We start from the raw sequence: 27,925 nt of genomic DNA on the forward strand, positions 1-27,925 counted from the left end.
TCCATCTATTTATTTAGGTAAAAATTGATTAGAATAAAAATATGAGAAAATGTAAAAGCCGAAAGAATATCCACTTCTAACATTTATTTTTAATGGCTGCTCACATTTGAATCCGCTGTTTTCTCTCTATGTGACTGATGCATTAAAGGCCTGTAAAGTATATAATTTCTCTCGCTGTATATTTTCGCAGCCTCTCATCTCTCCCGTGAAACCAGTATTCCCCACGCTCACATTTTTTCCGCTCTTGAGTCGGTGCTGTTTTGCTAACTGCTGGTACTCTTCTACAGCCCAGGGTTTCCTAACTAAAGATGGTTATTGATGTACTGCTGTTTTAGTGCACTCGGAGAATCAATAAACTACAGCATACGACTGTTTGTAAGGAATTTCCCACAATGCCGTGGAAAATCTGACAGAGTTAAATTGCTATACATTCATACACCGTAAACCTTGCTCAGCAGGACGGAGGCCGCGCTCCCGGCTGGAAATGGCTAGGATTTGCCTCCCTCTGCTGGCGACTTACAATAATGCATCCATAGAAGAGTTTCTTAAACCCAAGTGCCCCCACTTAAATACATTAAAGCAGCCCCACTGCTAGGACCATGTAATGCTGAACAGTCAGGGTGAAATGGGTCCCTCGTCTGTGTCCTTGAGGTACGGAGATTACATATGGAGAACCTGGGCTACAGAATACTGAAAAAATTTCCACTTTCTACAGAAGTTTTTTTAAGTCATTAGGCCAATAAAATATTTTATTCAGCAAATTTAATAAACCCGGACGCAAAATGATAAAGCAGCTGTTGGAACATTACATTCACGCCATTCCTCAGTTATTCCTTCACAACTTCCATTTTATTAGTGGGAAGAGTCACAGCCTTGGGAGCTGGACGACCGGAAGTAAGGTGCTCGTTTGGGCTAACAACATGTTTTGTTATTCACAAAAGGGGAAAATATTGGCAGCCGCTGACTCCCAGAAGTGAATGGAAGAAAAAAAAAAAAAGACAAAAAAAAGTCATGCTGTAGAGGTGGTCCAACGAGTCCAAGAATATTACCCCTTGATGGAAACCTGTAGATCAGATCTTACATGGTCATATAGTGAATCTCGCGCCCATTACATAGACTTTATTTTGGAAGAACCAGTCCTGCGAGCCACCGACTCTCTTCCTGCAATATCAATGGTTGAGAGCTTCAGCCTATAGAGTTGCTGATCTGATTGAGAACTGGTTCAGAAGTTTATGCCCAACACAAAGCCAAGGGAAATTACCTTAGAAGAACCCAGCTTTTTCCGCGATGTCCATCTCTGCTGGAAGAAACAAACAAGGAGAGTAAGAAACAAGACGTAAGTGCATAAGAAGATGATTAGCCGACATCCCTGAATTGTGCATTTGATTCCACGCTTTTTCCGGTGCTTGGACCTTCGGATACATTCTCATTGCAGATTGTGGTCAACGTAAAGAGATTTAGATATTCCTATCTTCACATTACAATTTTAGTAACCTAGAAACACGTATGTGTAGTGCATGTGTATGGTAATTGTGGCATAAGTCACTTGGTGGGGGGGAAGCGAATATACAAATTTTGTACAGTAGCCCACTGCTCTTCGTTCCAGGCCCTGCATAAATGGAATCCACTCAAAAATTAAGAAAACATAACCTCATTAAAAAGTAGATTTTCAGGATGACCACCTGCAAAGATACCAAATTCTTATGTTTTTTTTACTTGAGTTTTTGTTGTGTTTTTCACGCTGGGGTTGTCTCTTTTCGGCACATCTATTTTTTAAATAAAGCAGCTTTCTTTTGCAAAAACGCAATATAGGGATTACAGGCTAAGAGAATACTTTTTATGGTGTATAGAATATGGCCAGTTCTAGTACAGTACCAAATTTAATGTAAAAGTTTTATGGGAAAATTCTGCAAATAAAGTGCAGCGTATCCACAGGACAAATGGGACACGTGGATTTCAGGCATTGAGCTTTTTTGTGCAGTAAAATACACAGCGTCAAAAATGCATTGTGGAAACTTAGCCTATGTATAGCAGGGGCTTTACAGCTACACTACAAGTGTGGCCATCTCGGGCCACTTCCATCAGACTTGTGTGTAGAGCACTGATGCAAAAGATAGTTTAGGTGAACAAAAGTTTTTTTTTTTTCCTTTTTACTTTGCACGTGCAGCAATGAAGGAGAAAACTACTTACATTATTCTTCGAGTCCCTCAACCTGATGCAAAGACTGATATCTGCCACAATCACACCCATGTCTTGCTCTAAGCTGTTAGGATCTTCCAACCGGAACACTTTTTCTGCAGTCCTACAAGGAAAAATAAATGTATATAGGAGGACAAGTAATCAGTAAATACCTGTATTTCGCACGGAAAGTTGTTTGATCATCTGAACAGCGAGGAGTTTCTGCCTCAGTTACATTGGAATACCAGAACGCTTCACGCTTCGTCGCTCAAAAAACAACTTTCACATTATTCTGACATATTGCAGCTCGGTAAGCTGTATTGACAATCATAATGAAATCCCAATAGTGTATCATTATTCAGGTCCAAGACACAGCACAAGCTGCCGACCATAAGAGGAGCCAAAAAGGTATTTACAAGAGTCCCTGTCAGCACTCTAATGGATGGGAAAAAAGAAATGTATCATCAGAGAAAACCTCATCTCTCAGAGCTATACTGCGAGCGGCTTGTATCACATGATGTCACGGATCATGGGGAAGAATTGCAGCAAATGCTGAGCTATAAAGTGATCTGGCAAGGTACCACACACTCAGAATTCTGGAGGAAAATGATATGAGAGGACGCAACTTTTTGTACCACTAGCAGCTGTGCAAAAATGTAGTAACTTTTGGAGTTTTACCACAGCCCCATCAACTATTTTAAAAATGGGTTGGGCTTTGTCGAGAGGGTGCATGGGCTAGCACGGCCAACAAACCCATAAATGGCATAAGTTACGACAGACTAGGACTGGACAACGTTTCTTGTTGTGGCAGAAAACAGCTGAAAGGTGCGTCAAATAAATTGACAGACCTACTACTAAGTTTGCTCCATTTTACTCTTCATCAAGACTGGAGCACAAAATCCCATTCTTGACAAATCAGGGAAGAGTATATTATTAAGTGGGGCTATGAAAGGGAATCTGTCAGCGACATTTACCCTTAAACTATTTATATGCACAAGTAGCACTTTCAACGACAAATTCAGCAATACCGTTAGGGTGCGTGTCCACGGTCTGTAATTAAGGCGCTTTGGACGGAGCGGAAAACCTGCTCCACCCAAAGCGCCGCCCCCTTCTGTACACGCGGGGATTCCGGATGTGTTCATTGCACACATCCGGAATCTCCACACCCTATAAATATGGCTCTGTGATTTACCTTGCGGCGTCGCAGACATGCTGCTTTCTAAAAAGACGCACCGCTTGTCTGTAAATGCAGGGCCGCCGGATGCATGTTCGCACGCATAGTGGAGACGGGATTTCATAAAATCTAGTAATGAGCGAATATACTCATTACTCGAGATTTCTCGAGCATGCTCGGGGGTCCTCCGAGTAATTTTTATAGCTCGGAGATTTAGTTTTTCCTGCCGCAGCTGAATGATTTACATCTGTTAGCCAGCATAAGTACATGTGGGGGTACCCTAGCAACCAGGGAATCCCCACATGTACTTATGCTGGCTAACAGCTGCGGCAAGAAAAACTAAATCTCCGAGCACTAAAAAAAAAATACTCGGAGGACCCCCGAGCGTGCTCGAGAAATCTCGAGTAACGAGTATATTCGCTCATCACTAATAAAATCCCCTCCACTATGCTGTAACATCTGGACGCTGCGGCTGTACGCAGCATTCAATCCGCAGCTAAACCGGATGTAATACTGAACGAGGACACATACCCTTACTCTATTCCTTCATTACTGAGAAATCAGTGTTTGAATTGCTATGCAAATGAGGCTGAAGAGCTATTAGAAACTGTGAATTTTCTGTCACTCCAGCTCTATTCCCCACCCAGTACCGCCTCCCCCTTCTTGGCCGACTGCTCCTTTACCTGAAGTCACACAGCACAGATGCTAGGTCAAGCAGAAGGCACTAGGTGGGAAATAGGGCTGGAGTGACAGCCACCAAGTGTGTCTGTAATCACATTTCTCTGCTGTGCTCAAGCAACTTTTAAAAATCGCTCTGTTGTAAGATCATAGCACGGTGTCATTACAGGAAAGGGCACCCTGCTCTGCAATAACTGCAGTGATTACATGTTGGGCACAACAGACACAAGAGTGGTTACTTCGGGCAGTGTTGGGGAAGGGTCAGTAAAGAAAAGGTGGCCATGCTATAAAAAGAGGAGAGCTGATAGAAGGGTTTGTATTGTGACAACGCTAAACTCAGCTACACTACCCCTCCACACTGACTCTGGAGGTTAGACCAGGATACCAGAGCTGTATCATATCTCACACCGAGAACTCTGCTCTAAGCTATGGTGGGACGTGTTTTTTCCTTTGAGTGTTGCTGCCTGCTTATAATTGGGCAATATATGAGGGCAAGTGCAAAAATGGAGGTTTCAAAATTACCGTATATATTCGAGTATAAATAGAGACTTATAGCACTAGTCACCATGGTAACACATAATAAAACGACCATCCATACCACTGGTGACAAAAAGACCCTCCAGGCCTATCATCAATTATATATATACCACTTTAAAGAAAACGATGAAATAACGGTCCAACAAATAATATACAAAGAAATATATAAACTTTATTGGTAATCAACATGACCAAAGTGCAAGGAGGGAAAATGACGCTAACGTGAAAAATGCTGGATAAAAAAGCAGGAGGCGTGTGCCCTGGACAAAGTCCCTAAGACTGACAATAACCTAGTATGTAAGGTTTTGCCATAGAAAAACTAAGTAAAAATGCAAAATGAAAAATAAAAACACAAAAAACATAACGCAAAAACCTGAATACAGAATAGTATAAATGTAGTGCGGTAATAAAGTAATAATGCAGTAATCTGCAGTAATCAACAAACCACCATTACTATAATACACAGAAGCGGCTAAAGATAATATATAAAGAGCAAATGGCCATGCTAACGGCACTTAAGCAATGGACCACTCCTGTGAAATACCGATAACTATAGTGGCTGTCAATCACTTACCGCACTAAGGGACAATTGTGCCAGGGACCGCGCCTCCGCCCCAACGCGCGTTTCGGCAGGAACACCTTCGTCAGGGGGCCCCCTGACGAAGGTGTTCCTGCCGAAACGCGCGTTGGGGCGGAGGCGCGGTCCCTGGCACAATTGTCCCTTAGTGCGGTAAGTGATTGACAGCCACTATAGTTATCGGTATTTCACAGGAGTGGTCCATTGCTTAAGTGCCGTTAGCATGGCCATTTGCTCTTTATATATTATCTTTAGCCGCTTCTGTGTATTATAGTAATGGTGGTTTGTTGATTACTGCAGATTACTGCATTATTACTTTATTACCGCACTACATTTATACTATTCTGTATTCAGGTTTTTGCGTTATGTTTTTTGTGTTTTTATTTTTCATTTTGCATTTTTACTTAGTTTTTCTATGGCAAAACCTTACATACTAGGTTATTGTCAGTCTTAGGGACTTTGTCCAGGGCACACGCCTCCTGCTTTTTTATCCAGCATTTTTCACGTTAGCGTCATTTTCCCTCCTTGCACTTTGGTCATGTTGATTACCAATAAAGTTTATATATTTCTTTGTATATTATTTGTTGGACCGTTATTTCATCGTTTTCTTTAAAGTGGTATATATTCGAGTATAAGCCAAGATTTTCAGCCCATTTTTTTAGGCTGAAAGTGCCCCTCTAGGCTTATACTTGAATCATTGTCCCAGGGGGTCAGCGGGGGAGGGGCAGGAGTGGCGGTTGTCACATTATACTCTCTCCCTCCTGATGCGGTCTCTGCACGTTCCTGCTTCTCAGATGATATCTGGCGCCGGCAGCTCTTCCCATCTTCAGCGGTCACGTGGTAACGCTCATTAAAGTAATGAATATGGACGCGAATACTCCCATAAGCGTGGAGCGCATTTTCATGCGATATTCACCTTTCCCCATTCTCTGGCTCGGACGTTCAAGTCAGTGGGCACAATGACTTGTTTAGTGCGCGCCCTCTGCCTGAACAGTCACTGCAAAGACCCAGAAGACAGCGGTGCGCAGCGATGGATCGGGGACAGGTGAATATCGCAAGTGCCGGGGGCCTGAGCCAGGGGCGACCCCGGCTCCTGGCCCCCATATCGCGCCGGTGTCCCCGCCTGCTCAGAACATCGGCACCTTTCCCCCAGCGAAGAGGTGAGTATGTAATTTTTTTTTTTTTTAATCGCAGCAGCAGCATATGGGGCATATTATTCTATGGAGCATCTTATGGGGCCATCGACATTTATAGAGCATTATATGGGGCATATTATTCTATGGAGCATCTTATGGGGCCATCGACATTTATAGAGCATTATATGGGGCATATTATTCTATGGAGCATTTTACGGGGCCATCAACCTTTATGGAGCATTATGTGGGGCAAATTTTTCTATGAAGCATCTTATGGGGCCATTATTACCCTTTGTGCAGCATTATATGGAGCATATTTTTTGTATGGAGCATCTTATGGTGCCCATCATGAACTTTATGGAGCATTATGTAGATTGTAAGCTTGCGAGCAGGGACCTCACCCCTAATGTCACTGTTTAAATGGTCTTAACTTGTATTGAATTTATTGTCTGTACATGTCCCCGCTTAATTGTAAAGTGCTGCGGAATATGTTGGCGTTATATAAATAAAAATTATTATTATCTTATGGGGCCCATCATGATCTGTATGGAGCATTATAAGGGACTCCTCATTCAATATGGATATTCAAAAACATTTTACCTACTGATGTCTCAATTTTACTTTTATTGGTATCTTTTTATTTTTGAAATTCACCGGTAGGTGCTGCATTTCCCACCCTAGGCTTACACTCGAGTCAATACATTTCCCATTTTTCTGTGGCAAAATTAGGGGTCTTGGCTTATACTAGGGTCGGCTTATACTCTAGTATATTCGGTATATGCATTGTGAAATACGTAAGCTACTTACCGGTAGCGGTGTTTTTCAGGAGCCCATGACAGCACCACGAGAGAGGGGATCCGCCCTTCAGGGACAGGAAACCTACAGACATAAAAAGGGCGGCACCTCTCTCCCTCGTCAGTTGGTTTACAGAGCATGAGAGGACCTCCTAGGTTAGTAGCATATAAACAATTTTAAAACATGGTACAATTCATCAAGTGAATAAACTTAGGACTTAATGGAAAGAAGGTGTTGACCCACACAAGAAGAGAGGGTAGGGAATATAAGGGTGCTGTCATGGGCTCCTGAAAAACACCGCTACCGGTAAGTAGCTTACGTATTTATTCAGTCGCCATGACAGCACCACGAGAGACTTTCAGAGAAGTAAAAGGGACTAGGGAGGGACAACTGCTTCAAGCACCCTTCTCCCAAACGTGAGATCGGAGGAGCTACCCAAATCTAGTCTATAGTGCTTAAGAAAAGTACATGGAGAAGACCATGTGGCCGCCGTACAAATGTCTTCAATAGACACCTCTGATCTCTTTGCCCAGGAAGTAGCCATGGCTCGAGTGGATTGAGCTTTTACACCTTCCGAGATCTGCACACCACCTGCTGAATAAGCCAAAAAAATTGCCTCCCTGATCCATCTAGCTAATGTGTCTTTGGACATTAAGTCCCTTTCTAACTCCCTGGAAGGATACAAATAGGGAATTATCTTTCTTCCAAGTGTTAGTAACCGAAATTTATTTAAGAAGACATCTTCTTACATCTAGCGAATGGAATTTTCGCTCTTTATCATTAGTGGGGTTAGAACAGAACGAAGGTAGAACCACTTCCTGTAATCTGTGAAATTTTGAAGCTACTTTCTGAAGGTAAAGAGGATCAGGTTTCAAGATAACTATCTTCTCTAAACTGCATATATGGAGGCTGTCTAGATAGGGCTTGTAGATCAATAACCCTTCTCGCAGATGTGAGCGCGACTAAAAGGGCCGTTTTAAAAGATAGGATCTTAATCGGGACAGTGTCAATAGGTTCAAATGGGGCTTCCATCAGAGCTACCAGTACAAAATTTAGGTCCCATGGAACCAATTTCTGCTTAATAACTGGCCTGGACCTAGTTGCAGCCTTGAAGAACCTAGATATCCAGTGATTGCTGGCTAACTTACTATTGTACAGCGCCCCCAGAGCCGACACTTGAACTCAGAGTGCTTGTGGCTAAACCCATCTCCAAACCCCTCTGTAAAAATTCCAAAATTTTATTAATACAGAATTTTTGGCCAATATGTGCCCCTGAGACCTCTAAAAATTTCTTCCAAATTCTGACAAATGTTTGTCGTAGACATCTTTCTACTCTTTAATAAAGTATTTACTACCTCTCGAGAAAAACCCTTCGCTCTTAGTAATGACCTCTCAAATTCCACGCAGCTAGATGTAAATTGGCGACTCGTGGATGGAGAATTGGGCCCTGGGAGAGGAGATCTGGTATCTCTGGAAGAATCTAAGGCTGCGAAATGGACATCTTACCCGGGCCCTGTTCTCCCATATCTTCCTCAGAACTATCCGGATTAAGTTTAGAGGGGGAAAGGCATAAGCGAGATTGAAGTGCCATGAAATTAAGAGAGCGTCCACTGCATATGGGTTTTCCCTGGGGTTTAAGGAGCAGAATCGATGTAGCTTTCTGTTTTCTTTGCTTGCGAAAAGGTCTATATCTGGGCACCCCCATAATTGTACAATCTGATTGAAGATTGTCTGATTCATTGTCCAATCTCCCTGTCCGAGTTTGTTGCGGGTTAGATAGTCGGCCATGACTACGGTCACCTGGTTGTCTGAAAAAAATCTGACATGTCTACCCTGTAGGGCAGAGGTGTCAAACTGCATTCCTCGAGGGCCGCCAACAGGTCATGTTTTCAGGATTTCCATAGCATTCCACAAGGTGCTGGAATCATTCTGTGCAGGTGATTAAATTATCACCTGTGCAATACAAGGAAATCCTGAAAACATGACCTGTTGGCGGCCCTCGAGGAATGCAGTTTGACACCTCTGCTGTAGGGGTATAAGAAAATTTTTCAAAGCGCGTTCTACCGCTAATAATTCTTTTAAGTTGGACGATGAATTTTGCTCAGATTGTTGACCATAGTCCCTGGACCCAACAATCCTCAATGTGCGCTCCCCATCCCCTTGGACTAGCATCTGTAGTCACTATTCGGGACACATCGTTTGTCCATGGAACACCTCTACGTAAATTTGGTATTATGTGTCCACCAATGTAAAGATTGTATAGAATCAGTGGATAGTGAAAAATACTGTCAAGGTGACCTGACAAGTGACGGGTGCTACGTAAAACGTCCTTCTGTAGTGTTCTGGTGTGATATTGAGCCCAGAGGACCGCCGGAATACACGATGTGAGCGATCCTAACAGTGACATTGGCTTTCTTATAGAGACAGATGGTTTTTTAATTACTTTAGTTACTAGTTGTTGGATCCTATACACTTTTGCATCTGGAAGGCGGCATTCCTGCCTACTAGAATCTATGAGAAGACCCAAAAACTCCTGTACTTTAGAGGGTTGTAAACGGGATTTTTTTAAAATTAAAGATCCAACCCAATTCCTGCAACATTGAAGTCACCTTTCCTAACTGGTCAGTGCAGTGTGATTCCGAATGTCCCACGATTAATAAGTCATCTAAATAGGGAACTATTAAGATGTCCTGTTCGTGAAGGTGCGCCATGACTTCTACCATTATTTTAGTGCATACATGGGGTGCAACCGCGACACCAAAGGGAAGTGCTCGGTATTGGAAGTGCTCTATTGTGCCATTAATTGAAACTGCCACTCTAAGGAATTGTTGGTGGTCTGCGTGTATCGGGACGTGATAATAGGAGTCTTTCAAATCTAAGACAACCATGAAGCAATTGTTAAACATCAGCTTTATTGCCCTCTTTATGGACTCCATCTTGAAGGAAGGAACCAGGAGAAATGTATTTAGGCCTTTTAAATTAATGATGGTACGGAAGGACCCATCAGGTTTTTTAATCAGGAAGAGGGGGGAATAAAACCCCTTACCTCTCTGTATTGTTGGTACATTAACCAGCACTCCTTTTTGCTGAAGTTCCTGGACTTCCGATTCCAGTGCTAATTGTTCTGCAGAGGAAGAACGGACAGGTGTTAGACAAAATTTATCTTGAGGAAACCTTTGGAACTCGAACCTTAGACCAGTTGCAATAATATTGAGGACCCATGGGCTATTGGAAATCTTCAACCAGGCCGGGTAGAAGGCTGAAAGTCTTCCCCCCACCTGGTCCAGCAGTCATTGAGGCTTTTTATAGTCCCGAGAGGTGTTAAACATATATCCTCCACCTCTTTTTCTGTTACTGTCATATCTGGATCTTTCTCTGCTTGATCTTTAGCGGTTGAACCATCTTTTATTGTTTTCCCGTCTGTATGAGGGTCTTCCTAGAAAGGGAAATCGTTTTTTATTATCGCCTGCTTTTTCTAACAGCTCATCCAGTACTGGTCCAAACAAGTGCGCCCCCTCACAGGGAATGCCACACAATTTTGATCTGGCTTGTAAATCTCCTGGCCAACATTTTATCCATAAAGCCCTGCGGGCCGCATTGCACAGGGCTTAAGATCTGGCTGCCAATTTCACCGAATCTGCCGAAGCGTCTGAAAGAAAAGCTTCTGCTTCTTGAATTATAGGAAGGGAGGCTAAGATCTCATTTCTAGAAACTTTGTTTTTAAGTTAATCTTCCAGGCGGTCAAGCCACACCATTAGCGACCGTGCTGTACAAGTAGTCGCAATTGCTGGTCTCAGAGATCCCGCCGCCATTTCCCAAGTACCCTTAAGAAAAACGTCAGCCTTTCTGTCTAACAGGTCTTTTAGATTGCCTAGATCCTCAAACGGTAGCGAGGTCTTTTTACACGCTTTGGCTACTGCCGCGTCTAGCTTTGGGGCTTTATCCCATGAGGATGAAGCTTCTTCCTAGAATGGATACCTCCTCTTAAATGTCGGTGAAGTGATCCTTTCATTTCCGGTTTCTTCCACTCCCTTGTAATTAAAGCTTCTATTTTATCAATCACCGGAAAAGATCCAAGGGATTTTTTATCTAACCCCTTAAACATTATGTCCTGCATGGAGCACTCCTCTTCAATCCCCATTGTATTATTCACTGCTTTAACCAGCCGATTAATTCTATCTAGTGGTAAGCAGGAGTGTCCCGACTCCGCGTCCATGGATGAAGAGGAAGATTGAGAGGAATCTGAGCTTAGCTCGCCCGAATTTGAACTAAAGTCCGACATTGGGGATCTAATTTTTTCCCCTTTTTAGAATCTGACTTTTGGGATTTAATAGAACTTCTGATTTCTTGTCTAACTATATCTCTTAAGGTAGACGTAAGGTCAGGGAACTCTTCCTCTATTAAACGTTGTATGCAAGGCTTGCACAACCTTTTCTCATAATTATCCGGGAGTGGTTCCCCACATTCGCCACACTCCCTGTGTTTGGCCTTGGTGGAACATTTTCTCCCCTAGTAAGGAGAGAGGGAACATAAAGAGGGGCAGAGGATCATTAAGTGAACTTTCACGTAGATCACTTACCCAGATGTAGATCACTTACCCAGATGCGTGGTTCACGGTACCGTAGTTAGTGGGGGGTCCCTCCTGGCCGGTGATGTTTTACGGCCTGAGGACTTCTGAACACTTTTGGCTCCACCAGCGCGACTACTGCCACTAGATCGCCGCTGGGAGATAGCATGGATGTCTTCAATGGCCTGAGGCTGCTGCCGCCTCTCAAGCTGTGGTGCTTCTTGCTCCGGCGACTCCATTTGAATAAATGGGTCTGAGACACTTAGCAGCTTCCATATCCTTCCTTAAATATTCCCCCAACGGTACCTCCCCCGGATGGGGGTCAGCAGGATCTCCATGTGACCTGCCCGGCACCAACGTGAGGACTGGCTTCCCCCTCCCGGGGCCACGCCCCAGGCTGACAATGCCCCCCCCCCCCCCAGACCGTGCCGCACCCGCTTTGGCAGTCCATCCAGAGGGATACGCCACGATCCGGCGCGGCTCCACCGCGCATACCCGGTCGCGTCAGACTGCGCCGCTGGCCGCGTCATCAGGATCTGCCGCCGGCCTCGCCAGGGAACGCCCCTTCCGTTCGCGACTGTGGCGCCTCCTCAGACACGCCGGCTGCCATCCGGACCGAAGCGCTCACCTCCGCAGAACACGACCGAACCCGGAAAGGCCCGCCAGACACGGCCCCAGGAGCATGTACCACATACTTACCGGGTACCTGCAGCGAAGGGTCATTAGGAAGAAAGCCGTTCTGAAGGCTGCTTCCCTCTGCTGACACCTACACAAGACAGTCCCCCTGCTGTGTGGTGCTTCCTGCGTTCTGGACAGTCCGAGGTAGGGGCCCTCCCGCTACCTGCGTCAGACCACCAGGACTGGGTAGTCTTCTTTCTTCAACCTTCTTCACAAGGTCTGCCTGAAGAGGTTCGCCTGTCAGGGACAGGAAACCAACTGACGAGAGAGAGAGGTGCCGCCCTTTTTATGTCTGTAGGTTTCCTGTCCCTGAAGGGCGGATCCCCTCTCTCGTGGTGCTGTCATGGCGACTGAATAAATATTGAAGCGTAAGAGGAATATATAAGGGTGTAAATTGAGATCATTTTGAAAACAATAGTTATACACCTTATAAATTGGTCTCTTTGCACTAGCAATCAGATATAGTATTGAAATAGATCATAATACATACCCGTAGATCTGTATACACTAGATAGGTTTTTGTATTTGCATCCATGCCTGACACGTAAAGATGCAGAGTGGATAGACTGCATATGAGGTACGGTGGTTATAGTGGGAATTTTAATTATTTTGAATAAAAGTGATATGGATTCCAACACAGTTAGTGATTTTTCTTCCCCTACTGCTTATAATTGGTCAGCATCATACAGGGGGAAGTAGTAGACACCCCCAGTGAAAACCGTTTGATTACAATCACTTTACTTTATAAAAAAAAAAAAAAAACATTTTATTCGACTCTGCAGCCACTATTAAATGATGTGTCTAATTCAACACAACACAGGAAAGATATATATCTTTGTACAGTGTTAGCCAGTAGGTAGGAAAAATAGATAGACATGCCTCTGCTCTTTTTGTGTATATATTTGTGTTTCTTCAGATACTTTGCTAAACCATGCCTGATGAAGAGACCCAAGTAGTCTTGAAAGCTTGCTCTGTAATTTCACTTATTTTATTTTTATTAGCCATTAAAAAAGGTATCACCTACAAGATCATCATTTTGTTTCTCCCACTGAGAACAATCTTTTTTCCACTGGCTAATACTGTACAAAAACCCTTTAAGGCTACTTTCACACATCAGGTTTTCGCTGTCAGGCTCAATCCGGCTAAATTTCAAAACAACGGATCTGGCGAATGTTGCTGCCGGATCCGTTTTTTCCCCATAGACTTGTATTAGTGCCGGATGACATTGCGTTTCGTCCGGTTTTCGCCGGATCCGGTAAATTTGCCGTTTCCCGTTTCTGGGAAAAAAATGTCCATAGCAACGTTTTTTTGTCTCCGGCGAAAATGTCGGAAGCGCTGGCTGTTTGCTACAATGGAAGCCTATGGGAGCCGGAAGGTGTCTGATCCGGAAAATGACAGATTCCGGCACCGGATTCCGTTGTTTGAAACAGAGTATGCTCCAAATTTTTTTTAGCCAATTATCTGGATATGCTAGTCGGATCCGTCGAAAAAACGGATCCGTCACATTAGTTTTTCAGAATATGCACCGGATCAGTTTTTTCCAACATTCGCCGGATTGTGCCTGATGCAAAAAAACCTGATGTGTGAAAGTATCCTTACTCTTTTGCCAACTATCGGCACATGTAAATGTCCAGTTAATAAAACACTACTCTCCATGTCATTTCCCCATAAAAAGGTTGGCCAGTTGAAGGAAAAACAATGAGCCAAGGCCACTTTTGCAATAAAAAAAATATAAGCCCAATAATCAGCTCACTATTTTTTTCCTCCTGAAAGAAGTTTGGTGCAATGCAGAAGAATTGTAGAGCAGCACAGATGGCATCAAGTATGAGACATGACCATTGATGCCACCGACATCGCACATCTCTGGCCGCTTGAAAACAAAAACACATTTTAATAAGAAAAAAAAACCTCATGTTTCAAAGATAAAATGCACATACTTATTTAGTTCAAGCTCTTGAAGATCCAGAAATGCAGATCCCATGAAGTCATCGGTTGTCAAGTCTCGGTCATAAACCTGTAAGTACAACACTGATTTTAAGTCAAAGAGTCCAAAAAGAAATTCAGAGCTCGACTGAGTATCTAATCACCTTTATATGCAGCTTCTGCTCCAGATTTTGGATCGGCAACACAAATATCTCCTCCCACACCGGATTCAGGTTCTTATAGATGACTTTGCTCTTGTACAAGGTCTTCTTATTTAGTTTGAATTTTACATAAGGATCACTGGTACCTAAACAAATGGAGAAATATTACAGATCAGGACATCCCACCGGGGGTCAACGCAGAAGCACACGTCTCATGAATCACTAGTCATGGGCCACAATTTTATTTTTTATAGCAGTGTGAAATTTACAATCTAAGGCGCCGTTCACACTAGTATGTAAGATAATAAGCAGGAGCCCAGTAGACGTCTATCAGCGCAGATCATTGAGGTCTAGGTGGTTTCTTTGCAAATCACAATGAAAATCAATGTAATAGTAAACACCACATGTAATTGCCATTAACGAGCACTGCACACAAACTGTATTGACAAAAGCGCAGAAGGAAGAACTTTCAGAATAGTGTTTGTGGAGGCTGTCAAAAAGCTGCATTATATAGCTCTGTACCCCAAGTACTTAATTATGCTAAAATGTGATAATTAGGATTAAAAGAAAATAAAAAAAATTATTAATTACGTCCGTGCATCGGAAAAAAAACCCCTTCACTTTACAGTAAACTAATTACTCCATCTCAAGTGCTTCCTAACGCGGTGTCCTAGGAGCCGGACTTACAATTGCTTAGATATATTTATTAAATAAAAAAGAAGGAAGAAAGAAAGGAAACAGTGGGAAAATCTGGAAGAAAAAGAGGGCTTTAATTAAATGAGATTGCTACTCTGGGATCAGGACTTCATGCCTGTCAGCTTACTCTCAAAATAAACATCTCAAAAGTAGGCCTCCATGGTGTCACTTTCTCACAGGCAATGCATGCTGGGTAATCCCCAGGCATCTTGACAGCTACATAATGTTCACACTGCTTGACGGGTGAATGGCGGCCCTCGCGTGAAACAAAATATTAATGTCTGGAATTAATAGAAGAAGGGGCATCGATTTACAAAGCAAGAACGAGGAAATGTGTCAGGTTAGCACGGTGTTAATTGTTGGAGAGAATAATTGGGGAGGAACACACAAAGCTGCTGCATTTCACCATATTGTCTTTCTGTCGGGCACAGTAACATCTCAACTAGCTGCTTTTGGGAGGCAGCGCTACGGCGGCATGAAGCACAGCCTGCACACAGATGAGATCAATGACAGCCCGTCACCGAGTGCCAGGAGAGCGGCACCATGACGAGGCACCGGGCAGGCCCACGTCTGCAAACATCAACAGCTAATTAAAAAGATTTAGGAATTAATATACAGAACGGTGAGAGTGCGAGCATTTAACAGCAGAGTGCTGCATTTATATGGAGCTCTAGAGATGTAGAAAGATTCACCCTTCCGCGGTCCACCAGCCATCTTGTTGCTCCATAGCAGCCGGACCAAGGAAGGGAGAACTTTCTCGGCCATCCAGGGTTGTCAACAGTATAACAGTCAATGCAATCTCTATACGTTTCCTAAGCTTCAAAAATTGATGGATACTTTAAAAATAAATAAATAAAATAAATTCCAGACAAAAAAAGCCATATATTTATGGATGGTCCTGGAACCTCTGGACTGTTTGCAAAGGTGTCAAAGATGCGGGCAGGGTTGCCATTACTCATCCCCCGCTCTAATGACATACACTGCAGATCTTATGGACTTCTGCTGTGTTCACACCATCTCTTCCATATTGGAAGATAAGAGACGGATCCATAACGTGAACACTTTGTGTCATGGAGTCTAGAAGGCCACACTTTTTCCTGTAAGAATGACTATATGGCCAAGTTTACTTTTCACAATTGGTTAAGGATACGAGTAGTAGTTTGAGCTGCTGTGCTAGATTTAAGAAATCCAGAGGACGTGACGATTGATCATGTGGTTTATTCTCAAGGTGCTTCAAAAGTTGAACCAACTTCTTCATCAGGAGAACCATAATGTTAAACTTTATTTTAACTTGCACCATTATATTTCATAGCGCTGTACAGACGTCACTGTCTCTAAGGGTTCACAAAATAAATTCCCTAAAATTAGGTTTCTTGACTTCGGAGGAGACGGGGAGCAACTGAAGGAAACCCACACAAACACGGGGAGGACAAACTCCTTATTGCAGATGAGGTCTTTGGGATTTGAACCCAGTACTGAGAGACTACAATGCTAATTGGTCAGACGAAAAACAAAACACAGTATTCTGAACAGCGCAATTGAATTTATCTGAGCGCTGCCCGTATTATGTCAGATTTCTTTCCACAGACTGCACCCAGACTGAAAAAATGGTTACGGTATGTTTAGATAGCTCTTCAGTGACAGAGCCTCCATAGAAAGTCCCCAATGCAGATGTGAATGTAGTCTTAATGGGACCCCCTGTGTTTGGGAAATGGGATTGTTCCACCTGATCAAGCTAACGGATGGGAAGAGAATAACCATAAACCACATTCAAAAGGGTGGCGTTAAAAGTAAAAGAGGCCTAAATCCATTACTGCAGAAACAGTGACATGTCAAAAATAAGAAGTTCTATAGCAAAATTACAACAAAAAAACACAGACACACACAGACACAGACACACACAGACACACACAGACACACACAGACACACACAGACACACACAGACACACACAGACACACACAGACACACACAGACACACACAGACACACACAGACACACACAGACACACACAGACACACACAGACACCTTTAGTCTTTGCAGGCTTTCAAGGGAACCTGTCACCCCCAAAATCGAAGATGAGCTAAGCCCACCGGCATCAGGGGCTTGTCTACAGCATTCTGTAATGCTGTAGATAAGCCCCCGATGTATCCTGAAAGATGAGAAAAAGAGGCTAGATTATACTCACCTGAGTGGGCGGTCCGATCCGATGGGCGTCGCGGTCCGGTGACTCCCATCTTCTTACGATGACGTCCTCTTCTTGTCTTCATGCTGCGGCTCCGGCACAGGCGTACTTTGTCTGCCCTGTTGGGGGGCAGAACAAAGTACTGCAGTGCGCAGGCGCTGGAAAGGTCAGAGAGGCCCAACGCCTGCGCACTGCAGTACTTTGCTCTGCCTTCACTAGGGCAGACAAAGTACGTCTGCAACGGAGCGTGAAGACAAGAAGATGACGTCATCGTATGAAGATGGGAGGCGCCGGACCGGACTGCGACGCCCATCGGACCGGACCGCCCCAGTGAGTATAATCTAACCTTTTTCTTTTCTTTCAGGTTACATCGGGGGCTTATCTACAGCATTACAGAATGCTGTAGATAAGCCCCTGATGCCGATGGGCTTAGCTCATCTTCGATTTTGGGGGTGACAGGTTCCCTTTAAGGAAATCCACAAGATCAGACTTCTTTATTAGTGGCATCTTTTAAAAGCTGAAACAGAACGGCTACTCTTAAGCAATCAGAAATGCAGAAAGGGTGCACATCTCGATTTGTTTAGGCATATAAAATAGGGCAAAAACTAGCACCCATGAAGTAGGTTTGGCATATAAGGTGTTAATTGCCAAAATTAAAATGTAATATTTTTAGTATATCAAAATTAGAGATTTTTAGCACATTTTTACCATTCATACATTCTCCATACCAAAATAACATAACACCCAGCACCCACCTACACAATGTGTTGCGTTTCAATTAAAAAATAAATAAATAATAATAAAAAAAAAAAAATACAAAAACCCACGGAATATAGCAGACATTCAGTAGACACAAAGAGCCTCTGATTTACTTGTTACTGAGGGAAGAAAAAAGAAAGGGGGGGTCAGTAATAAAAATACTGCAGGAAACAGTGGGAAAACACAGAGCTCAACTTTCTGGTGTTTTATACAGTAGTAGCGGATTAGAATTAAAGCACGGCACAATGCTGAACATCAAAGTCTCCCCGCAGAGATAAGCCCAATTCATTTAGTTCCACTATGAAATGGATGTCTCAATTCTTCATCACTTCATCACCCCCTGCAGCAGCCACTTTTGCACAGTGCTGAATCAGATGGGTGGATAAGGCTACATTAATGCTGATGGTGCCTTTTGATCTGTGAAGAAGCTATAAAGATGGAGTACCACAGAAGAGCACGCACACAAGAGAACAAATGCATGGGGAGTGACTAAATGTTAAGGTCTTTTTATAAAGGGATTTTTCAGGCTGAAATAAAGATTCATTGCAGACTGCTGAATCATGACTGCATGCGATGTGCACAGTACCACGCTATGCTGTATGCTCCGAGCGAGTGGGAGGCCATGTGCCAACTAGTCTCAAGAGAAGAAAAGTGCGAGAAGCCAGATAAGACTAGTGGGCATGTGACCACAAGTATGTCAGAAGCATACAAGGGACTTGTGACAGTGTACTAATTGCAATTGTCAAAATTCTGCTGTTTAAGAGGCGTCACCCCCTATAAATTGACTACTTAAACAGTCAAATATTCTGAAAAAAAAAAATAAAAAAAAAATCTATATATATTTTTTATTTCCTATGCAAATAGTGTGTGTGATCTCAAGCCCCTGTAATTTTAGTGAGTGGCAGCTATAAAGAGGAGACAAGGATGGGAGCGAGCCCACAATGACGCAGATTAAAAAAAAAGGGACGCACACCGGGCACCCGCAGTATCCGTGCACAAGGGCAGAGCCAGGGAATCATGGCAAGCAAGCGCCACTTCTCCCATCCCCCTCCCCATGTCATTATATTGACAGCTTGCAAAGGCTGAAGTGGCTAAAAAGCTAAAAAAATAGAAAAAAAACAAAACATTGCAATGTAAAAACAACTTGCCGTTCGGGTTAGTTAATTTTAGCAATTTTACACACTTTAGGCGGATTTCAGGTGGAATCTGTGTTAACAAGATGTGTGCACAGTCAATTCTTGAGTGCTTTTCCAAGGGAAATGTCATACAATCTCTTGTTTCTCCTCATAACAGAACCGAGCATACAGCCCCCCAACCAATGCTGCCCATAGACTATGCCCCATCCCCAGAAGCTGCAGATCCTATTCTTAAAACATACTGTACATGTGATCAGGCAATAGGGCAACTGCCTGTGTTTATCCTCCTAGAGTATGCAGACCTATACAAAGGCCAAACATGTAAGGTGCTTTCAAAAAGCCAAGAAATGGCAAAATAAATGAGAAGCCCAACAGCCCATATAAGAATGAAGTAATCAACATATAGAAAAAGAAGTACGGTACACGAAGCGCGTGTTGGGGTTTGGTCCCATACAGTGTAGGCCTCACGATACTACTCACAGTATTGACCGCTAGAGGACTAACGTTAGGTCTTCCACCTACACTTTACCGCTAATATTAGGAGTCCACTTGGACTGACTTGTACCAACATCTGCATTGCATCTTCTCAGTGCTCTCAATGTCCTATGGTTGGAGAACGCTAGGTCCATTTGGACCAGTATGCAGACGCTCTATCACTTTCTTAATTCGCACAGACTTCACCACCATGGTAATCTGAATAGTTTTACATTTGGGCTTACATCAGCCATTTTGTCTGTCATTATTCACATGCAGGTCCTTGTTATATTTATGTCCATACCTCTTGGTCTTGGAGCAAAAGCAGTTCCTGTTGTCTTATTCTCCTTTACTTCATTCTCCTATGGGCTGTTTGGCTTCCCACTTATTTCCCTAGACCAGTGCAGATCTCTATGCAGAGGAAGAACGTCATCCATGACTTTACATAGTGCTGGTGCACCAAAAAGCACAGGACACGTGTTGCGCACCTCTTCGCCACAGAAATTGATTCACAGTTGGGTAGAAGATAGATATCCACCAAACTTCAGAAACAGGTGCAGTAGTGAGCTCAAAATACAGTGAAAACAGACTAAATTCACAGACTGCAGTTATCACCTCAGAAAACAGGTAAGCCTTTAGGAAACATGACAGACTTGTGGTCAGCGGAGTAACCCAAGCGTAATGAAAATATAGCTACACATCACCAGCTCAGTTAGATCTATACTTCAGCAGAATGTCCTATAGTTCTATACACCCAGTGGCAGGTTTAATAGAAGGTCTCGGTGCACCATCTTGTGGTCCTTGCTGGTAGTCCATTTTCTAACTTTCCTGAAGTCACGTACGAAGATATGATAACATACACCTCAGAAAATATATTTTAAAAGGGAGTTGGTTGTATCATTATCTTATTGTAAAACCTAGCTGAAATCTAAGGAACAGCAGGACATGAAATGTAGACAGACTGCGCCCAGAGGTTTGGATAGGGCTCACTTCTCACAGTCACATCTGTGTCCCCAGGACTGCTGGCAAACTTATCATAATTTCGACATTGGGGAGAACCCCAAATAAACCCTCACGAGACGACCATAAAAGCATTTTGTCCCTAATCTGCCTCTGAAGTCTGCAGTTTTATGCAGTATTCCTACCAATTTATATTTAGAAAGTGTATAGCACCTGGTATGCTAATACATATTGGCAGAATAAGGCTGTGTGCCCACATTACGTTTTTTATGCGTTTCTGCCGCATTTTTTGCTGCAGTGGAAATGCTAAAAAACGCATTCCCAAGCAATCCTATGGGATTCTGCAGTTGCTGTGCCCATGCTGCGGATTTTCCTGCTGCAGAATCTCATAGCGGTAAAATCCGCAGCATGTTCATTATTTCTGCGGAATCGCGGTGATCCCACCGCTATAGGATTGCATTGAAACGCTCACTTTAGGCATGTGGCTATGCTCGCCATGCGTAAAGTGAGCACTTCATGTGCGGATGGTACCCGGGTCTGAAGGAGAGGAGACTCCTCCATTCCCTGGGTACAATATCCCTGTAAAAAAAAAAATAAAAAAAAATAATGAATTAAAATAAAAAATAGGGATACACTTACCTTCTGATGGCCCCCGCAGTATTCCCACCTCTCAGCGGTGCACGCGGCGGGCTTCAGTTCGCAGGGATGCTTTGCGAGAATCACCTGAGATGACATCGCTGTCACGCGACATCACAAAGGTCCTTCGCGCAAAGCATCCCTGGGAAAGGAACGTACTGGGAGCCCGGCTGAGGAGATCGGGGGCCGTCGGAAGGTGAGAACAGCCATATTTTTTATAATTTTTTTAAATTAAATTTTAACATTCTTTTACTGCATAGTAAAAGCTGCATAGGCAGCATCAATAGTAAAAAGTTGGTCATACTTCTCAAGCACTATGCTTGTGTGACCAACCTGTCAATCACTTTTCCAAGCGATGCTTCAAATCGCTTGTAAAAGCGCAAGCATTCTGCAAGCTAAAAACACTTGAAAAACGCTTATGTTTTGCAGGAAAACACATGCGAATTCCGCATGCATTTTACCCACGGCAGGGAGTTGTGGAAAATGCTGCGGACATTTCTCCAGCATTTCTGCAACGTGGGCACATAGCCTAACAACAAATTTTAGCACCAGCGTCCCCCCAACATGTTTCACCGCGCTAGTGGCGTCATCAGGGGATGGGACAGAATTTAAACCTATGTCCCATCCCCTGATGTCGCCACTAGACCATCTTAGTTCCTCCATTATTTTTGTTATACAGGTTTTATCATGGAATATGAATTGGTTTCCCTGTTAATACACTATACTTAGTGTTCACTGCTTTGTGCTCAAATATCAATACGACTGGAATTGCACCAGACAGTTTTAATAAGGAGCCCACTGAAGATGCTCCTACATCATTAACAGGTGCACACCACTAAATTAATTAGGTTCAGCTGTTCAAGAAACGCTGTAGCGCGCTCCATTTATTAACCCCTTTCTGACCTCGGACGTACTATCCCGTCCGAGGTCAGAAGCCCCTCTTTGATGCGGGCTCCGGCAGTGAGCCTGCATCAAAGCCGGGACATGTCAGCTGTTTTGAACAGCTGACATGTGCCCGTAATAGGCGCGGGCAGAATCGCGATCTGCCCGCGCCTATTAACTAGTTAAATGCCGCTGTCAAACGCAGACCGCAGCATTTAACAACCGCTTCCGGCCGGGCGGCCGGAAATAAGCGCATCGCCGACCTCCGTCACATGATCGGAGGTCGGCGATGCTTCTCCATTGTAACCATAGAGGTCCTTGAGTCCTCTATGGTTACTGATGCACGGTAGCTGTGAGCGCCACCCTGTGGTCGGCGCTCACAGCACACCTGATTTTCTGCTACATAGCAGCGAACAGCAGATCGCTGCTATGTAGCAGAGCCGATCGTGCTGTGCCTGCTTCTAGCCTCCCATGGAGGCTATTGAAGCATGGCAAAAGTTAAAAAAAAAAAGTTTAAAAAAATATGAAAAAAATAATATATAAATGTTTAAATCACATTAGTTTAAATCACCCTCCTTTCGCCCCATTCAAAATAAATCAATAAATATAATAATAATAATCTTTATTTTTATACAGCGCTAACATATTCCGCAGCGCTTTACAGTTTGCACACATTATCGTCACTGTCCCCGTTGGGGCTCACAATCTAAATTCCCTATCAGTATGTCTTTGGAATGTGGGAGGATACCGGAGTACCCGGAGGAAACCCACGCAAACACGGAGAGAACATACAAACTCTTTGCAGATGTTGTCCTTAGTGGGGCTTGAACCCAGGACTCCAGCACGGCAAGGCTGCTGTGCTAACCACTGTGCCACCGTGCTACACATCTACACATTTGTTATCGCCGCGTTCAGAATCGCCCGATCTATCAATAAAAAAAAGCATTATCCTGATCGCTAAACAGCGTAGCGAAAAAAAAAATCGAAACGCCAGAATTACGTTTTTTTGGTCGCCACGACAGTGCATTGAAATGCAATAATGGGCGATCAAAAGAACGTATCTGCACCAAAATGGTATCATTAAAAACACCAGCTAAGAATGCAAAAAATAAGCCCTCACCCGACCCCAGATCATGAAAAAAGGAAACGGTACGGGTATCGGAAAATGGCGCAATTTTTTTTTTTTTTTTTTTTTTTTTTTTAAGCAAAGTTTGGAATTTTTTTCCCCATTTAGATAAAAAATAACCTAGACATGTTTGGTGTCTATGAACTCTTAATGACCCCTAGAGAATCATAATGGCAGGTCAGTTTTAGCATTTAGTGAACCTAGCAAAAAAGCCAAACAAAAACCAGTGTGGGATTGCACTTTTTTTTTGCAATTTCACCGCACTTGGAATTTTTTTCCCGTTTTCTAGTACACGACATGGTAAAACCAATGATGTCGTTCAAAAGTACAACTCGTCCCGCAAAAAATAAGCCCTCACATGGCCAAATTGACGGAAAAATAAAAAAGTTATGGCTCTGGGAAGGAGGGGAGTGAAAAACGAACACAGAAAAACGGAAAAGGTCATGAAGGGGTTAAGTGACATGTAACGATTCTGGAATTTGATCAACAGGTGAAACCACACCTTGTCCTGCCCTCGCAAAGCCCATATTGACATAGCTGGCATGAAAACACAAAACTAATAAAGGAGTTGTGCCACGAACAAAAGTACATTTTAATCAATAGATCATGGAATAATAACACTGGTCAACAGCATTTTTGGTGCCAAAGATATTTCATCGAATTTAGGGTATTTTTGGGGTGCTGATTCTGAATATGCTATCAGTTTTGCCAGATTGGCTCAAGTTTTTGAGATTTTTGGTATCTTATTTATAGCACTTGTTGGTAAATGCGACGCATCATCTCATTAATTTCTTTGGATTAGTACTTGAACTGAGCAGTTCTCAATATAGTTTTGTGTTAATTAGTGTTCTAAAAGTTTGTTCATAGCTTGATTTTTGCACTAACTTTATGTTGTTGTCTGTATTCCAGTGAAAAGCATGAATTCATCAAGAAGAAGTTGTCTTAACGATCCAGACTCATTCTGTTACATTTGTGGTGAATACACACTGCCAAAACATAGAAGAAACATAACAGACTTCGTAAAAAAGTGTATTTTGCCTATTTTGGGGTTATGCTTGGGGACCAAGACAAGTTTTGGGCACCACACATAGTGTGCAAAGCATGTATCGAATTATTACGAAAATGGAGCAAAGGACAAAGAAAAAGCTTCAAATTTGGTGTTCCAATGGTGTGGAGAGAGCCAAAAAATCATCATGATGACTGTTATTTATGGTAAACACAGGTACAGGCACATCTTCACAATGAGGGACAGGCCTTCTTGCAGATTCCATGTTACTCCCATTTTCATTTCTTATGCTTATTGAATCCTTGCACTTGCACTGCACAGAAATAACAGTCATCATGATGATTTTTTGGCTCTCTCCACACCATTGGAACACCAAATTTAAAGCTTTTTCTTTGTCCTTTGCTCCATTTTCGTAATAATTCGATACATGCTTTGCACACTATGTGTGGTGCCCAAAACTTGTCTTGGTCCCCAAGCATAACCCCAAAATAGGCAAAATACACTTTTTTTTACGAAGTCTGTTATGTTTCTTCTATGTTTTGGCAGTGTGTATTCACCACAAATGTAACAGAATGAGTCTGGATCGTTAAGACAACTTCTTCTTGATGAGTTCATGCTTTTCACTGGAAAACAGACAACAACATAAAGTTAGTGCAAAAATCAAGCTATGAACAAACTTTTAGAACACTAATTAACACAAAACTATATTGAGAACTGCTCAGTTCAAGTACTAATCCAAAGAAATTAATGAGATGATGCGTCGCATTTACCAACAAGTGCTATAAATAAGATACCAAAAATCTCAAAAACTTGAGCCAATCTGGCAAAACTGATAGCATATTCAGAATCAGCACCCCAAAAATACCCCAAATTCATTAAAATATTTTGGACACCAGAAAATTTTTAGTTTTTTGTTGACCTGTGTAATAAGTTCCACAATTGGATACATTTATGTAACATGTTCCTGTGCTAAGATAATCTTATACATGTGCCCCTGCTGTGTACTGTGTAATGGCTGTGTGTGACCGTGCAGGAATATGGTCTGATCCTACCACAGCTCCTGGGCGGGGGGGGGGGGGGGGAGGGAAGCAAAGAAAATTCAGACAATACAGCAGGGGAGCACAGCAGATTATTTCTTTGAGGTAAAATGTGGTTTAAAAACAGGCAGGGAAATGCTTCATCTCACAAAAAGAATCAGCTGTGATCTCCTGCTGTAATGTCTGTATACGCTCTTTTGCTTCCTCCCCTGCCCAGGAGCTGTGGTATGATCAGACCATGTCCCTGTACTGTCTGACACGGCCATTACACAGTACACAGCAGGGGCACATTTATAAGATCTCAGCACAGGAACATTTTAAACGCATTCAATTGTGAAAATTATTACTATTATTACAAGATTTGTTTGTTTATTAAAATGTACTTTTGTTCGTAGCACAACCCCTTCACCCCTGTGCCTGTTTTCACCTTCATGACAGGGACAAGTTTTACAATCCACTGTCACTTAATGAGGTAACATCTCGAACGATTCAACAGATCCCACTGATTCGGAGATTGTTTTTTCATGACATATTGTAACATCATGATTGTGTTAAAATTTCGTCAACATTACTTTTTTTTGTGAAAAAAAGGAAAATTTTAAAAAATTTGGAAAACTCTGCAATTTTCAAACTTTTGATTTTTATGCCCTTAAAATCAGAGAGATCCATGACACAAAAAAAAACACAAAATACTTAATAAATAACATTTCCCACATGTCAACTTCATATCAGCACAATTTTTGAAACTTTTTTGTTAGGAAGGTTGACAGGAAATTTTGGAATGTGGAAGGAAAAAGTGGACATTTAATGGTCACAAAAATTTCACAATTTACCCCAATTTTTTTTATTTTAGCAAGGGTAAAATAAAGAGAAAAAAAAAAAAAAAAAAAGGACCCCAAAATTTGTTGTGCAATTTCTCCCAAGCAAGCACATATCCCATATGCGAGGGAAAACCACCATTTGGGCACAAGGCAGGGCTCGGAAGTGAAGGAGTGATATTTGAATTTTTTAACAAAATTTGCTGGATTACTTCGCAGACGCCATGTTCCGTTTGGAGAGCCCCTGATGTGCCTAAACAGTGGAAACCCCCACAAGTGACACCATTTTGGAAACTAAACCCCTCAAGGAATGTATTTTGATGTGTGGTGAGCACCTTGAACCCCCAGGTGCATCAATGAAGTTTATAACGTTGGGACGTGAAAATTAAAAAAAAAAAAAAAAAATCACCACTACAAAAATGGTTTTTTAGCCTAATATTTTGCATTTTCCCCAAGGGTAACAGGAGAAATTGCACCATACAATTTGTTGTGCAATCTTTTTCTGAGTATGCAGATACCCCATATGTCAGGGTAAATTACTGTTTAGGCTCACGGCAGAAAAGAAGGAGTGAGGTATTGGATTGTCAGGTCTCATTTCAAGAACCCCTTATGCCTAAACAGTGGAAACCTGCACAAGTGACACGTAGTGATGAGCGAATATACTCGTTACTCGAGATTTCCCGAGCACGCTCGGGTGACCTCTGAGTATTTGTAAGTGGTCGGAGATTTAGTTTGATCACGGCAGCTGAATCATTTACAGCTATTAGCCAGGCTGAGTACATGTGGGGGTTGCCTGGTTGCTAGGTAATCCCCACATGTAATCAAACTTAACCTCCGAGCAGTCATAAATACTCGGAAACCACCCGAGCGTGCTCTGGAAAACCCGAGCAATGAGTACACTCGCTCATCACTAGTGACACCATTTTGGAAGCTAGACCCCTAAAGGAATCTATCTATATGGGTGGTGAGCACCTAGAATCCCCAGCTGCTTCATATTTTTCCCGCAAGAACATTATTTTAGCCCTAATTTTTTATTTTCACAAGGATAATAGGAGACAATGGGCGTCCACAGTGCCTCCATCTGCCTCATTATAGGGAATATTCTGCTGGGGGTTCCGTCTGAATCAGGAATTGCACAGATTTATACAGAAACCCTGGTATAAGCTCTCAGCATAAAGCGTAGAATAAATGCGAGTCGAGCCTTAATACGATCTTTGGGAGACAGAATAAACATATCAACAGCAAGTGAATTGGTATTTTTTAAGTCATTCCTTGTGTGGTATAAGTGATTAGACAACTATTCTTTGGGTTGGTGCGATTACGACAATACCCGATTTATATTGGGTTTTTATGTTTGGCTGCTGTCAAACACAGATGCTTTTTGTTTTCAAAAACTAGTTTTTTGCATCACCATATTCAAGTGAGGGCTTGTGAGAGTCAAGTGAGGGCTTGTTTATTTGCGAGACAAGTTGATGCTTTTATTGGTACCATTTTAGGGCACATGACATTTTTTGATCGCTTTCCATTCCAATTTTTTGGAGGCAGAAAAAAAAAAAACAACCAACAATACAGGAATTGTTTTTTTGGGGGAGTGGAGGCGGGGGGCTTATGCCGCTCCACATGTGGTAAAATTGATAAGGAAGCTTTATTCTTTGGGTCACTACGATTACAGCGATGCCACATTTATATATGTTTTGGCACTTTTACACAAACTTTTATAGAAAAAATAATTTTCGCATTGCTTTATTGTGAGAGCTAACACTTATTCTTCGGCTGATGGAGCTGTATGGCAGCTTGTTCTTTTGT

General features: G+C 42.6%; 1 protein-coding gene across 5 annotated transcripts in view; it reads right to left on the reverse strand.

Moving 5' to 3' along the window:
- The window catches only part of MCTP2 (multiple C2 and transmembrane domain containing 2), a 217,632-nt gene that overhangs the window by 87,880 nt on the left and 101,827 nt on the right, over positions 1–27,925 (reverse strand). For 3 of the 5 annotated variants that reach the window (XM_077263414.1, XM_077263416.1, XM_077263417.1), the window contains 4 exons: positions 14,408–14,550; positions 14,258–14,334; positions 2,191–2,302; positions 1,262–1,300 (listed from right to left, as the gene is read on the reverse strand). In XM_077263414.1, coding sequence (XP_077119529.1) covers positions 1,262–1,300; positions 2,191–2,302; positions 14,258–14,334; positions 14,408–14,550 — 371 coding nt within the window. The remainder of the gene's footprint in view (positions 1–1,261; positions 1,301–2,190; positions 2,303–14,257; positions 14,335–14,407; positions 14,551–27,925) is intronic. The other 2 variants (XM_077263418.1, XM_077263419.1) reach the window with 1 other exon arrangement.

The sequence above is a fragment of the Ranitomeya variabilis genome, chromosome 5 (assembly GCF_051348905.1).
Source record: "Ranitomeya variabilis isolate aRanVar5 chromosome 5, aRanVar5.hap1, whole genome shotgun sequence".
Taxonomy (NCBI): Eukaryota; Metazoa; Chordata; class Amphibia; order Anura; family Dendrobatidae; genus Ranitomeya; species Ranitomeya variabilis.